Below are 13,196 nucleotides of genomic sequence, written 5' to 3'. Positions count from 1 at the left end.
GCGTTAGCCTTCATAGTATTGTAAGGAACTGCAGACCAACAACTTCTTGAGGCACATCCTGAAGTCGACGTAACTGGTGAGTTAGCCACAATGGCTGTCTTCCCTACCAGCAGTGAGAATCTTGTCAAGCCGGCATTAAGCAGGGGCTTGCTCTAAGCTTTCTTGTCCCTCTTCTTTCCTCACTATTTTGTATGTACTCACTTTCTTCCCTACTTCTTTCCACACCCCATCTCCTGCATACTTGCCCAGAAGCTCCGCTGTGCACCTTCACGTGATGATTGAAAAAAGATCCGACAGTCGCATCGCATGTAGTTAGGCATCTGGAAACCAAAGGCAATGCGTTTGGGTGACCATACAGGTGGAAGTTGCTTGGATAAGTCGATGATCTACCGCCCTTCTTATGGGAGTTGTAGACTACGCGATGGACTCTTTCACAGGTGTGAAACCGATTCTGGGTCTCGGATGAGCTCTAATTATGACGAAAGTTTTCTGCCTGAATTAGATGGCTCCCACTGAATGTGGGGTGGACGGATCGGTCGCATTTGGTGCCACACCTGACTTCCTCGTTACCCCTCGCTTTGATACCCAACATCGTGTCCTCTTCCATTCTAATATCGACCAGGAGCCCCATTCTCCTCTACAAACAGCCTATTCTATACTTCTGAACTTACCAGCAATCCTCTAAACGCCGCGCGACAAGTTCTTAAGTCGTCGCAGCTGACGGATTTTGCTTCTCAAGATTTTCACTGTCAACAGCCAAATCACAGTCGGCTTTCAGTCAAAAAAAGCCGCGTTCATATCAAGTTATGGCGGTCAGAGATCTCTTCTCTCAAGTTTCTATTGCCAATAGCTAACACAAGCTTGGTATTCAGAGAGGAGACGACGCGCTTGCTGGACGAGAAGAAGCCGTTCCGAGTCATCTGTTTCCACCGGTCGACCATGACAGATATATTTTTTTCAAGGGCTACTATCTTTCCATCTACAACCAGCAGACGGATGACTACAAAGCACATATCAACAATGAGACGCCGACGATTGAATTCTGCGACTATTTGGTACCTGCAGGCTACACAATATTCATCAGAGGTGGAACCGTTTATTTCAAATGCTGAGATGAGGCTGCAAGCTCTAACTCAAATTCGTCGTTGATGTTATACGCTTCCGCGTTTCCACACCAGATTGTCAAAGAGACATCCTGTGTGTTGTCCATTGGAAACAGTGTGCTTAGACAACCTGTTGTTTTCATGCCCTGGCTCCTTTCCCACTTCCAGAGCCGGCTTTCTCTGACAGCGGTCTGAAATGGCTCTGGAAGTCTGTCTATGCAGACAGGGTCGGGATTTGTGTACATATGCTTCATTTCTAAATTATTATTATTAGCCATGCGACAAATGCTAAATAAAGCCATCGTACCTCGTTTCTCATCAAAAGGGGAAGTTTGGCTCATCTGAGTCCTCCCCTCACTGTGCCCATTGTCTAATCTACTCCGTTTTCTTGGGCGGTCTAGGCGGACATCCGGTAAACAGTCAAATGCTGCAGAAAGAATCAATATCTATCTTGCAAAAGGTGATCATTTTGTTTGAAGGACCTTTCAGAAATTCACGGTATTCTAACGATGCCGACAAAAACTCTTCGTCGTCTAAGAGCATGTGTAAAGTTTCTCCAATGATTGATGGCCACGGTGGACATTGGTCAGGCTCGATGTCATCAAGAAGACAGGTAAAGACCTCCATTGACATCGAACCTGCCGCCCATAGGCTTGGCGCGTATGCCATTGCCCATGAAATCACACCGCTGGGACTGAGTTGCCGAATCTGCTCACATCTTTGTCGGGTCAAGGCTTTTCGGACCTTGACGTCCTCGGAGTCGAACTTTGAGTCTTTCGGACCTTCGAATATAGTCGTAATATTTCGCCTGAATACCGGCGGTTGCTTCAGCCGGCCGTTAGTCAATAGCTCCCCTTTACACGCCAAGGCATGAGACCGAAGCTTTTCGCTTTCCTTCCATGCTCTTTCTGCACGCGACTCTTTTGACGCTCGGATCGCGTTTTCTATTCTGGTCGCAGTTGTTGTAAGACTTTTGCTTATGTCGCCAAGTGCTTCCCATTGCTCTTCATTGGGGTAAATTTTCGATATTTTAGGTATCAACAGGTTGGCTTTTTCCAAGAGTCCTCGTAGCTGGGAGACGGCAGCAGCGGCAGACATGACTCGGTTATTCGAAGAGTGAAAGGTCACATAGAATAGTGAAAGGAAGAAAAAGAGAAAGGAAAGAACGAAGTAAGGGAGCAGAGCCATTAAGAAGTGGGCTTGGGGAGGGGTAATCACGAGGGAAAAGTTGTGCGGATTGTCAATTTATGCAGGTTCGCAAAAGTATCGCCGCTACGAGAGGCTGTACGATCTCTGATTTGTCGACATCGCGTGGTAAAATGGGGCCAAGCGTGGTGATTGGCGTCCGGCGGCGCCAACGATAATGACGATCACATATGATCTTTTGAACTTGTTAATGGGCCCCTGGATGAGACAGTATGGGAAGACTCAACCAACATGAAAGCTAGCAATAGATGCTTTTCAGATCGTGCGTCCAAGTTTTCGCATCTGCAGCGTACTTTTGTTAAAGGAATGATATGTAGGAGATACGGTCATTACTGGAGCAGGGAGGGGACGAGAGCTTCCCAAGTAACAGCTATAAATATAATCATGGTTTACATATCCACTGTCTCAAACCTTGGTGTATATCATTCATTCCAATCTTCAATTTATCACAGCAACCTGTTGTTATTATATGGCTCGTTTCAACTTGTCTTTGCTTCACAAGATAAAAGCACTTCTTTCAAAACTCCAAGACTCAAAAAGAGAGCGTCGTTACTCCAGCACATTCTCGTGGGGTGAAGATATCGAACTCCAAGATCCATCTCCTGCTCTACTCCAGGACACGCGTGAGCACTGGAACCCAACCAGAGAGGCTATTGTATTAGAGTATCGATATCCCAAGACTATATCGACATCTCTTAGCACTCATCCCAACAAAGAGATCATCGTGCTGCCGGAACCAGGCATATCATATAATACGACACCTCCCCTCCATCCGACGGAAGGGTAGACAATCGCAATATTAGACTACTCTGGGATCATTTTCTCCATCTCTTTCACATATTCTAACCATGTCCAATGAAATGAACACTCTTGAGCTTGCGGGCTGTCCTGGCCATGACATTCCTATCAGTTCCATTGAGCTTTGGTGTGTACATGGGGATTGTGACTACCACTGGCTAATCACCTATACTCATCCTTCCGGGAGCACGACAAGTGTGAGCCGGGAGAAGAACATCTCAATAAAGTGGATTCAAGACATTCCACGTGAGAAAGCTATCGCCACCATCATCTTCCCGGTCACGTATAAGTGCCCGGACCTCAGAGGTATTGCATCTCACATATGGAATTCATATGAAGATTGTGACTACAGATGTACCGAGTTCGTGTAAGTTCAAACCAGGACTCTCGTAGGTAACACCGGCTCTAACATCTCACAGATATGTTTTGCTCTGGGACTACAAGCGCCGGGAATTTATCCGTGATACAGAAGACCAAGTGCAAAATCTCCTGTGTCGAATGGATGCAGTGCAGGAAGAAATGTCGGCTTTTCAAGTCCCGCAACACCTCGAACAATTCCGCCGCCCCCTTTCTGAAGCACCGTCTGACTTGGAAGTTGGAGTCCTCATCTTTTCACCTTTGAAGGATCGCGTGCTTCTCGTCAAGAGGTCGGAGAGAGTCAGCCACAAAGACACCTGGGAATGTCCTGGTGGGGCCGTCGAGCGGAGCGACAAGTCTATTGTGCATGGTGCTGTTCGTGAGTGTCGTGAGAAGATCCAACTTCATATTTCTGCTTTTCTTGATGTCATGCAGGACGTGTGGCCGAAAGGAAACCGACAAGTGTGCAAGTTCATATTTATTGTGAACGTGCACGAGAGCAAAGAGCCTGAGCAACTGTTGACAAAGGTAGTACTCAATCCTGCCGAGCACCAACAATTCCGGTGGGCGACGCGAATGGAGATAGAAAACATGGGTGCAGCTCTGTTTTTACCAAAACAAAAAGGCATCATACTGGATGCTTTTGAATTCCTGGGGACTCTGGGCTGGTAGAGGGCGATCAGGTGCTGTTCAGGGGCATGGGATTTTTTTGTTTTTTAAGTTGCTGCAAAAGGATTCTATTACTTCGACCTTATTTTGAATTCAAGATAAACTCCAATATGACAGGCCGTACCATAAGGTTCTGGTGGACCGCCTTCCCGCCCTCCTGAAGTGATTCCTCAGCGAACTCGTTTGAGTTGAGTTACCTTTTTCGTTTCATTTAGCTGCCCGGATTCGGGTTTCGGATCTATTCATACTCCGTCCCAGCCACTCTAGAAAATTGTGGCTAGGCAGGAACTGCATTCTTGACTCCGCTTAAGCCTGTCTCCACCTGACCCGTTTTCCCCGTTCAATAGCTCTGACTTGGCCACGGAGCTAACTCGGTATCATAAATTTGGCTGCTCGGGTTATAAGCTTAGGCGTGTTGAGAGTTTTCATTGGCCGCCCTTTCATGCCCGGAAGATTACTTTCGCCGACCCTTTGAGCATGCGCGCTTAGACAATGGTAAACCGTGAACAAATCTATTCAGCAAAATAAGAAGCTTCATTACAGGGCGGATAGCACGGACGCAGTGGCTTGCGGGGTTAGAAACATTCCAGCTAATTACAGAGTAAGCTGCTCCGCGAAGAAATGTTTAGGCCGTCCATTTCCAGGTTAGGGATCCAGGTGTCATCGAGAGCGCTGAACCCAGCAAGCTAATTGGCCGCCATTTGGTACGGACTATCTTTTAACCGACTTCCATGATCAGCTGACATATTACTGCGACCGTCTCCGCATGCTCGCGAGATAAAGGTCGACCAGAACTACCTCCCCTCCAGGAACCGACATCAAGCAGATGGCTAACAGCAGCCCACCGGACTACAAAGCGCTCTTTCTGAGGGCTGAGGAGGAACGCCAGCGGCAAGCAGAGCTTAGGAGACAAGCAGAAGAACGCCAACGGCAAGCAGAGCAGGAAAGGGACCAGGAAAGAGAGCAAACAAGACGAACCACCTTTGCAGAGCTAATTCGATACTGCCACAACTATACTTCTCTATGCCTGAGAGTCGAAAGTCCGTCCCGTTCTACGACGGGAACGGTTCCGGCACCTAAGGGGAAACGCTGTCCGCTGCAGCTTCTGCCTTGGACCGAGTGCACAGCTATACAGCAAGAGATCTATCACTCTGTTTGCACCTATTTGGCACCGCCTAAACAGCCTGCTGCACAATTATTCCCGTCACGTACTGTCCTAAAGGGGTTTGGGGAAGAGTTTAAGAAGAGAGCTATAAGCAGTGAGCAGGATCTACAAAGCTATGAGAGATTCGGGGTGGAGAACCATGTTCGTGATATTATCGCGGAACTCTGCAAAATACATGCTGCTCGAGAGGAATTTCAGTTAGGTAATGGAATTCAGTTCGATAACCACGCAAATGCCCTTGATGCGATCGATACGGGACAGTCTAAAACGGATAAATCAGCGAATTCCCGACCGGATCAATATTGCATTCACCGTGTCGACGGTGATCAAAGTACAATTATTATGACTGTTGAATACAAGCCGCCCCATAAGCTATCAGTTCAGAATCTTCGAGCGGGTTTGCGACCAATGCGGTTCTGGAATGAGGTGGTCAGACCGGACTCTGTTCCCTCAGAGGGGCCTGAAAAGTTGAGATATAATGCAACCTGGTTAACCGGCTCGGCTGTGGTTCAGGAATATCATGTCATGCTCCAGGAAGGGCTCGAGTACTCATATCTGACTAACGGATTTGCAATTGTTTTGCTACGGGTCCCTTATGATGATCCGGGCACCTTATACTACCATCTCTGTGAACCCAACATGGAAATTAATGCGGATAATAAACTGAGTTCTCTACAACAGCCGCTAACAGCTGTTGCTCGGGTACTGTGCTTATGCCTTATGAGTTTCCGCTCACAATATCGTGACCAGGAGTGGCGGAATGCTACAAAGAAGCTGCCAGAATGGAAGACAAGTTTCGATCATACACGCTCCCAGATTCCGGGATCAGAATTGCAACAAAACCCGCCCGACTCAGAATACACAGTGTCGGAGTATACGAGCTCTGAACCTACTACATCAGAATACATACCGTCTTCGTCTCCTGTTCCACCCCCTGCTGACGCCCGGCGAATACCCACACGGTCTCGGGCTAGCTGCGCATCGCCGAATATGATATTACGTGATGATTCTGATTCTGATGCAGATCAAGCTCCAGGAAGAAGAAAGCGTGGTTTTAGTGAGATTCAATCATCGCCTTCGTCTCCATCTGCTCAACGATCAACACGTCTGGCGGGGTATCAATATACTCCAAGCGGCAGCCAAGGTCAGCAGCACACCGCACAGTTTTGCACTCAGAAATGTCTACGTAGCTTGCAACAAGGTGGTCAGCTGGATGAAAATTGCCCGAATATTTTTCTTCATCGACAAGGTGGAAGAAGCAGTAAACATCTCATTAATGCTGCCATGTTAATCAGGCAACTTAAACAGCAGCTAGATGAAAATATCGACCGAGACTGTACGCCAATGGGAGGTTGTGGCAAATCAGGAGCGCCATTCAAGGTTACCTACACTGCATATGGATATACCATGGTCGGTAAAGGAACAACTTCCCAACGGTGGGACGTGGTCAGACGTGAGGTGGACGTCTACCGTGTACTTAGCCAAGTACAGGGATCTGCTGTTCCTGTTTTTCTGGGAGCAATCAATCTGGCCAAATCTTACTACCTACATGGAGCCGGCGAGATCCGCCACATGCTTATCATGGCCTGGGGAGGTGAGCCTATAGGGCATGATCAGACGTATGCGCTTGAGATTGCGAGGTCTAAGAAGGAAATCTATTCCCTGGGGGTCTTGCACCATGACCTTCGGCGAGACAATATCCTGTGGAATGCCGAGCTCGGGCGGGCCCTAATCATCGACTTTCACTGGTCGGAACTCAAGCATCAACCTATGAGAAAGCGGGCGGACTTACGTAGGAAGCGACAATGCATAGTCGAGGCGCGCGAGCTAAAGCGAGTTCGTGCAGTATAGGGATGAGGCGATGGTATTTGACTAGGTATGAATACGTGTGTGAGCTGTGCATTATGATTCTGGTTGCTCTTCAACCAGGATCACTCAGGCATTAAAAGTCCGATTAGTTGCTCGTCACTACTCCTTTACTAGGTAAGGATAGGGATGTCTAATTGGATACTAGTTAAGCAACAGTATAATATATTCTCTGACGCGCATATGATTATGTATATTTCGGATAAGGCATGGAGAATTACTAGTCAGACCTTCTCACCAAGAAACGATGACGCGCAAAAGATGAACGCAATTGCTGGGACCCAGGAACTGACATATCGGTGTCCCTACGTCTTCGTATGCATCCGTCAGTATTGACTACGGAATTGTTTTACTATGTTGGCTAGTAACTCTATTAGCAGAAGAACTATAATCGGACCTAAGTAGAAAGTATACCTTTGTGACTTTTCTGTACATTCTATTATTGGAAATCTCATTCGTCCCTTCATCCTCTTACTTCTCATGCTGGAGGATCAGAGTAGTGAGCGGCAAGTTCTTGCCATGTGACCTGTTTGGGTCTTGGATAGTGCATGGCCTGATTTACCGCTTTAGACTATTATTCTCTTCTGGAATTAGCGATACACTTACTAATGCTTCTGGCGATAGCGTCCAGCTGTTATCAGAATTGAAGTAGAAGATCTCGCCGTTATGCTTCAGGCGAATCATCAGAGAAACATCCGCATCACACTCCTTGCAGAACTCGAACGCTTTTAATAGAAGCAAGGTCCTCCGTCGGTACCGTTGTTGGCGTCTTGATTTGGCGCTATCTGATCGCCGGTGGCGCAAGGTCCTTGATTTGACCATGAATCCGAATTGGGATTAGTTGCGGTTCTCAAGCAGCCATAGAAATGTGCACTGGTGACCTCTGTGGTAGGATGATAAATACAGATGGTGGAAGCTTGCAGAAAACAAAGGGAGGCAAGGGTCTGTGGTTATATTATTGGTACGAGCCACGGTTTTGGCTCGAAGGCCACAATATCCTGTGTTAAGTTGGCGACAACGGTGAGCCACAGAGCTAACCGAATCGACTTGGTGACATATTTCACTACATGCGATAGGGCCTAGAGGTGCGTGCACGATAGCCGAACTCATTCTGTAAGCGCCCAGTGTGCCCGCCCCATGTATACGGCAGGGAATTTTCGGCCGTCGGAGGGAACTTCCCGTGTCCAAGGTAGCTTGTCCCCCACGCAAGGGAACTTCCCTCCGTGTGAGGCAACTTAGCTGTCAAAAGAACATCGCTCCACCATTTAACCCGGTCTCCCGCATGCCTTCGCCACTAATGTCGGTAACTAGAACTCTTTCCCTTTTTTTATCAATTTGATGAGTGGCATCTCTCTACACCCTGCAATGAATTGCCAAGACCTAGCACCCCAGACAAGCCAACGCAAGAGATGGAAGAAAGAGTACAGAAAGCGACGCCAAATGCTTCGAATCCCCGAAGGCATAAAATGGGGCTCTTATAGTCTTGATTTCCCGACACATAGCAATGAAGGCATCGAAGAGCTTCGGAACTTCATGCGCGAGCTGGATAAGGACGCAAAGTGGGCAGAATCGAGAGCAGATGTCATTGGAAAGGCCATGAGAGAGCTGAACCAGTCGAAGCGCCCACTTGAGATGGTTGCTTTAGTCCCTTCGGTCTTTCCGACTTCTGATGGAGATGTCATCCTTCTTGAAAACTCTCAAGCTCTGTCTCACTGGCTTGATAAGAAATTTGACCGGCCACTGCTCCATAAAGTTAGATCACCAAACACTTCACTCTGTGGCCGGAAACTGAACATGGATATGTTCTGGGCTCATCTACAAGAGCAACCCGAAAAGACTATTGATGTTTATGATTACTCCGTGGTGGACCCATCCTTAAGGACACGGACAATGACAGTCCAGGATATATTACAGCACTGGAAGCTTCCGGAGCGAGATCGACATGCTCTTAATCTTCTGGATATTGAGAATAGATTTGGTGATTTCTGCCCGACTGAAATCATTGCGTGTGACCTTCACGAGAAGGTCACGCGCAGGGCCCTGGATAGTGTTGGCCGAACTGATTCGGATTGGAGGACCAGCCGACAAGAATTCTTCATCCTTAGCGGAAAAAATGCAATATCCTCAATTCATGTGGACACTGGAGGCCAGCTGACCTGGATCTTGATACTCGAAGGTCGCAAAATCTGGTACTTCCCTCGGAAACTTTCATTCGGTGCAGTCCGACTACTGGCCGCTGCGGGCTCGCAGCATACCGAAGGGTACGAGGACGGTTGGACACGCGTGGAGCTATGCCCCGGAGATCTCTTGTAAGTGCTCTTCCAGAATTGATTGAAATAGAAGCTCATGGTTTCTTATAGTGTTATGCCGCCTAGCTGCCCACATGCCGTGTTCACCCCAGAGGATTGCCTTGCTGTTGGTGGCCATTTCTATACACCTGCACAGCTTGCTTCAACACTATATGGTCTCAAGCTCCAAGAAGACTACCCAGATATATGCAATGAAGATCTACAGTCAGACCTCTATAATATCTTGGAAAAGATCATCGGGAGGTTCGATGCCGTTAGCACCCCTACGCAACAGGCAGATGTTTTGTCGTCCTCTTCCCTCTTCCTTGACGAACTGGATACCTTCTCTGTGGCCGCCTTAGCCAAGGTTATCAGAACTAAAGCTCTGTCTCGTGGAGCTAATGAAAGCTTTTCCAGAGTCATAAAGCAACTAGAATTGAGGGCAAACAATACCAGTTATCTCATGGCAGAACGTACTTCCTTTATCAAGGCGCTGGGATACCTGAGGCAGAAAATCCTACAGACGGAAGCTGAGTGAAGAAGCTGTGCCTGTGCAACGAAATCAATTTATATTGATTAGATTCAACAGTTGGTATTACATAGTACTCAATGAAACATGTAGAAAAACGCATCTCCCCCTCCCTTTCGGGTTTATGGCTCCAGCTAAGTGAAAGAAGAACCCAAGAACAGTATGAAAATCGCCTAATCAGCCAGGTCACTAGCGAATTCTATATCCGTAGCGGACATCGGCGCCTGCCCTAACTTTTCGAGAGCATCGGTCACTTCCAGCATCCATGGCTGCAGTTCGGTCAGATATGTCCTTAGGGATCCCACAGTACTAGGATTATGTCAACATTAATGACTTGACAGATACAAAATCAGAAGAGACCTTTTCAAATATTCTAATCTAGACCAGTATTAGATATCATTAATAATAGGTAGGGTCTAATGAAACGCACTCATTCTTCAGTGACTGGATTTCCGTCTTCATCTCTTGATTCTCTAGCTCAAGAGCCTGAATGTACGTACTCTCTGGCGGGTAGGTCGAGCTATCTTCCAGTGATGGGAGAGCAGGAAATTGGGTGAAGGTGGAATTATCAAGATTTCCAGATAATAAAAGTGCATCAAAGGTAGGATCATACACACTTTGTGCAGGAATATTCTCAAGTTCTTTGAACAGCTGTTCAATCTCCAGATCTAGCTGCTGTTCCTCCATATTGCAATGGTGTGAATCAAAAGCAAAGGATAGTTAGGACCAAAGTGCAGAGGCCCTTTTAAACTGAATTGGCCATGGTGCACGCCCCCTCAAACCATGGCCCCTCGCGCGGCTCTATCATGAGTCCTCGGTACTAGGAAACGCTAGCGCCGTAACCCCCTATTCTGAGGTCCCTGCGTGCCGCTCCCCTCCACATCAAAAATATCAAGTCTTGATGCACTATCAGAGTGAAGTTCTATTCCACGGAATTCCTAAGGTATGGCACAGAACCAAGTGATTATATTATGCTAAGGCTGTACAGAAAGCAAGTTCTTCATTAAACTGCTGCAATGCAAGAAGTGCAAATTGTGGACTTTGAACATAAAATAACACATCTTATCGCCGAGTTGAACAAGTTCCAAATACTCCACACCGAAGACCAAGAGTTGATCAGCGAATTGCGCAAGCAAAACCAGCAACTCAGGTTATTGCTGGAGGAACAAGGCTCGGCTCTCAAAAAATGTATCGGGGAACTGGGAAAGGCACTGAAAAGGGAAGGTAGAGAGGAATGAGCAATGGGTGTCTGGCCGCTGAACCATTAAATACCCATGTACTTCCTCTTCTGACCTCGAGTTTTGGTCCGCGTGTCACAAGCTGGACAGTCCACTCTGAACGGTATGCTGTGATTGGAGGTTCCAAATGGACAGTCGAGCTTTTGCTCATCAATAAACCATTGTATTTTCCTTGGAAATGCACTTAACCGGCGTTTTGTAGAACCGAGCCGTAGAGATAGAATAAAATTTTCTTCGAGGTCACGCATAAAAAAACGAACTGGAAGAGAATAGCGTTGACAAACACCACAAATATCATCAGTTGATAAATGAAGACCCAGGTTATGGTTGTCTTTATATATTTCCTTGCTGCCAGGAATCGTCTCCAATCGCTTGATCAATGCTCGCGACTGTATACGACATCGTATGGTACCAGAACAATAGTAGAGACCAGTCCGGTATTCTGGTAGAGTATCTAACCGGAAATATAGGCATGTCGTAAGCAGAGTGAGTGCCGCCTCTTCATGATATCTTCCCGACTGCATTCGAGTTTGGGCCGTTAATGAACCCATGCACTCCGTGTCGTCTATGGCGGGCAACCCATCTGAGAGATATTCATCGAACCTAAAGTAACCCTCTCCATCGTCTTGTAAGCGCATCTTTACCTCCTTCCATGTTGTTTGGCCGTCGAATGAATTTTTTAGTGACCGATAGACCCGTGGAATCCACCCGTCGACCACAATATTACGGAAGCGGGAGAGTCTTGGTGAAGCCAGTTCACTCCCAGTTCCGAGTGTGATAACAGCATCAGGGTCTGCGACGCTGGGCCATAAGTGTTTAACTTCCGATAATGCTACATTGAGCGGACAGTTGTGCCGCCCCATGCCACCATCCTGAAAGGTACCCAAGCCGGGGATAGTGATAGTTGAAAAGTAGCTGTGGGACTATTAGCCGCAGTGTCACAGCACAGGGTAGAACACCTACGGTGGGGCTGCTGATGTTGCACGTGCACTAAGAAAATATTAGTAATCATATTTACTACTATCGATTTACTTACTTACACCTGCCAAACAAAAGGCTCATGCTCGACATCAGGCCGTAGTCTTCCGTAAACTAGATGGAGTCAGCAGCGCTTTTTAATCAATAACAGAAGAGACAGTTGTACCTGATTCTGCTCTATGTGGTGCAGTACCATTGTAGTTTGTGAAGATATACAAAGAACCATCGTTGATTGAGGTGGCTGTGACCGCCACCTTCCCTGTAGACAGCAGTGACGGTTGGACGTCCAGAATTCGGCGACTGGCCCCAAAATACTCTTTTAAAGTGTCCTCAAATACTGCAGTATCATAGACCTCGTCAGCCAGTAGAATGCTAAGAAGTCGTCTGCGTCGCGTGGGATCGAAAATCTTCCTGGCTAATGTTTGGAAAAGCGACTGGCACTGGGGCACCGTCAAATGTAGAATATCAAGACCAAGAACTACCAAGCCACCTGAGCTGGTTCCGACCTTGAGTTCAAACATTTCTGCAACAGAGAGGTCTGGCCCAATGAATTCCTGCAGTATTTCTAGGTTTTGAAGAGGAATAACGCATCGAGGGCCACCCCCGTCAATACTTAATACTCGAGCTGCAGCCGTCGGTGGCTTTAGTCTTACAGTAAGACAGCGGGTACCTCCGCACAGTATACACAGCCGGATGTTGTATTCGTAGTCCAGGTGAAGCGTGCCCTCACCAAATATTTCCGTGCACGTATCGCATATAGTATGTCCACATGGGAGCGGCTGCTCGGGATACCGTCGGAGGCACCATAGACATGTCTGATTGGATCTGGCCCATACCCAATATTTCCTCTGAGATTCAAGGGTGTGCCGATGCATATGCGAAGATGGAACCAGGTTCATTGCCATATCCTCGAACAAGGTTATGAATTGCTTCTCGATTCTTCGGCATTGCAGCGAAGCCATCGCATCGGTACTATAAACGCCCCGAAGTGCTCTGTAG

General features: G+C 47.3%; 7 protein-coding genes across 7 annotated transcripts; 4 read left to right on the top strand and 3 right to left on the bottom strand.

Annotated features, from left to right (window-relative positions):
- Nucleotides 1–1,096: 1,096 nt before the first annotated feature.
- AKAW2_51816S (uncharacterized protein) lies at nt 1,097–2,291 on the bottom strand (the record flags this gene model as incomplete). Its single annotated transcript, XM_041691787.1, has 3 exons — nt 1,097–1,359; nt 1,411–1,530; nt 1,586–2,291. 3 exons carry the CDS (start codon nt 2,289–2,291, stop codon nt 1,097–1,099), a joined length of 1,089 nt encoding a protein of 362 aa, XP_041545237.1.
- A 487-nt stretch (nt 2,292–2,778) lies between these two features.
- Nucleotides 2,779–3,096, top strand: AKAW2_51815A (uncharacterized protein; the record flags this gene model as incomplete). Its single annotated transcript, XM_041691786.1, has 1 exon — nt 2,779–3,096. One exon carries the CDS (start codon nt 2,779–2,781, stop codon nt 3,094–3,096), a length of 318 nt encoding a protein of 105 aa, XP_041545236.1.
- A 61-nt stretch (nt 3,097–3,157) lies between these two features.
- Nucleotides 3,158–4,136, top strand: AKAW2_51814A (NUDIX hydrolase; the record flags this gene model as incomplete). The annotated part of the gene is made up of 2 exons (XM_041691785.1): nt 3,158–3,474; nt 3,527–4,136. 2 exons carry the CDS (start codon nt 3,158–3,160, stop codon nt 4,134–4,136), a joined length of 927 nt encoding a protein of 308 aa, XP_041545235.1.
- An 823-nt stretch (nt 4,137–4,959) lies between these two features.
- AKAW2_51813A (uncharacterized protein) lies at nt 4,960–7,149 on the top strand (the record flags this gene model as incomplete). The annotated part of the gene is made up of 1 exon (XM_041691784.1): nt 4,960–7,149. The coding sequence occupies one exon, from the start codon at nt 4,960–4,962 to the stop codon at nt 7,147–7,149; it is 2,190 nt and encodes a 729-aa protein (XP_041545234.1).
- A 1,353-nt stretch (nt 7,150–8,502) lies between these two features.
- AKAW2_51811A (uncharacterized protein) lies at nt 8,503–9,990 on the top strand (the record flags this gene model as incomplete). Its single annotated transcript, XM_041691783.1, has 2 exons — nt 8,503–9,473; nt 9,525–9,990. 2 exons carry the CDS (start codon nt 8,503–8,505, stop codon nt 9,988–9,990), a joined length of 1,437 nt encoding a protein of 478 aa, XP_041545233.1.
- A 317-nt stretch (nt 9,991–10,307) lies between these two features.
- On the bottom strand, nt 10,308–10,668 carry AKAW2_51812S (uncharacterized protein; the record flags this gene model as incomplete). Its single annotated transcript, XM_041691782.1, has 2 exons — nt 10,308–10,359; nt 10,412–10,668. The coding sequence occupies 2 exons, from the start codon at nt 10,666–10,668 to the stop codon at nt 10,308–10,310; spliced, it is 309 nt and encodes a 102-aa protein (XP_041545232.1).
- Nucleotides 10,669–12,178: 1,510 nt separating this feature from the next.
- Nucleotides 12,179–12,718, bottom strand: AKAW2_51810S (uncharacterized protein; the record flags this gene model as incomplete). The annotated part of the gene is made up of 3 exons (XM_041691781.1): nt 12,179–12,209; nt 12,260–12,311; nt 12,364–12,718. 3 exons carry the CDS (start codon nt 12,716–12,718, stop codon nt 12,179–12,181), a joined length of 438 nt encoding a protein of 145 aa, XP_041545231.1.
- Between the last annotated feature and the right edge of the window lie 478 nt (nt 12,719–13,196).

This window comes from Aspergillus luchuensis, chromosome 5, assembly GCF_016861625.1.
Source record: "Aspergillus luchuensis IFO 4308 DNA, chromosome 5, nearly complete sequence".
Lineage (NCBI taxonomy): Eukaryota > Fungi > Ascomycota > Eurotiomycetes > Eurotiales > Aspergillaceae > Aspergillus > Aspergillus luchuensis.
The sequence above is the reverse complement of the archived record's forward strand: the minus strand, read 5'-3'. Positions and strand labels throughout refer to the sequence as shown.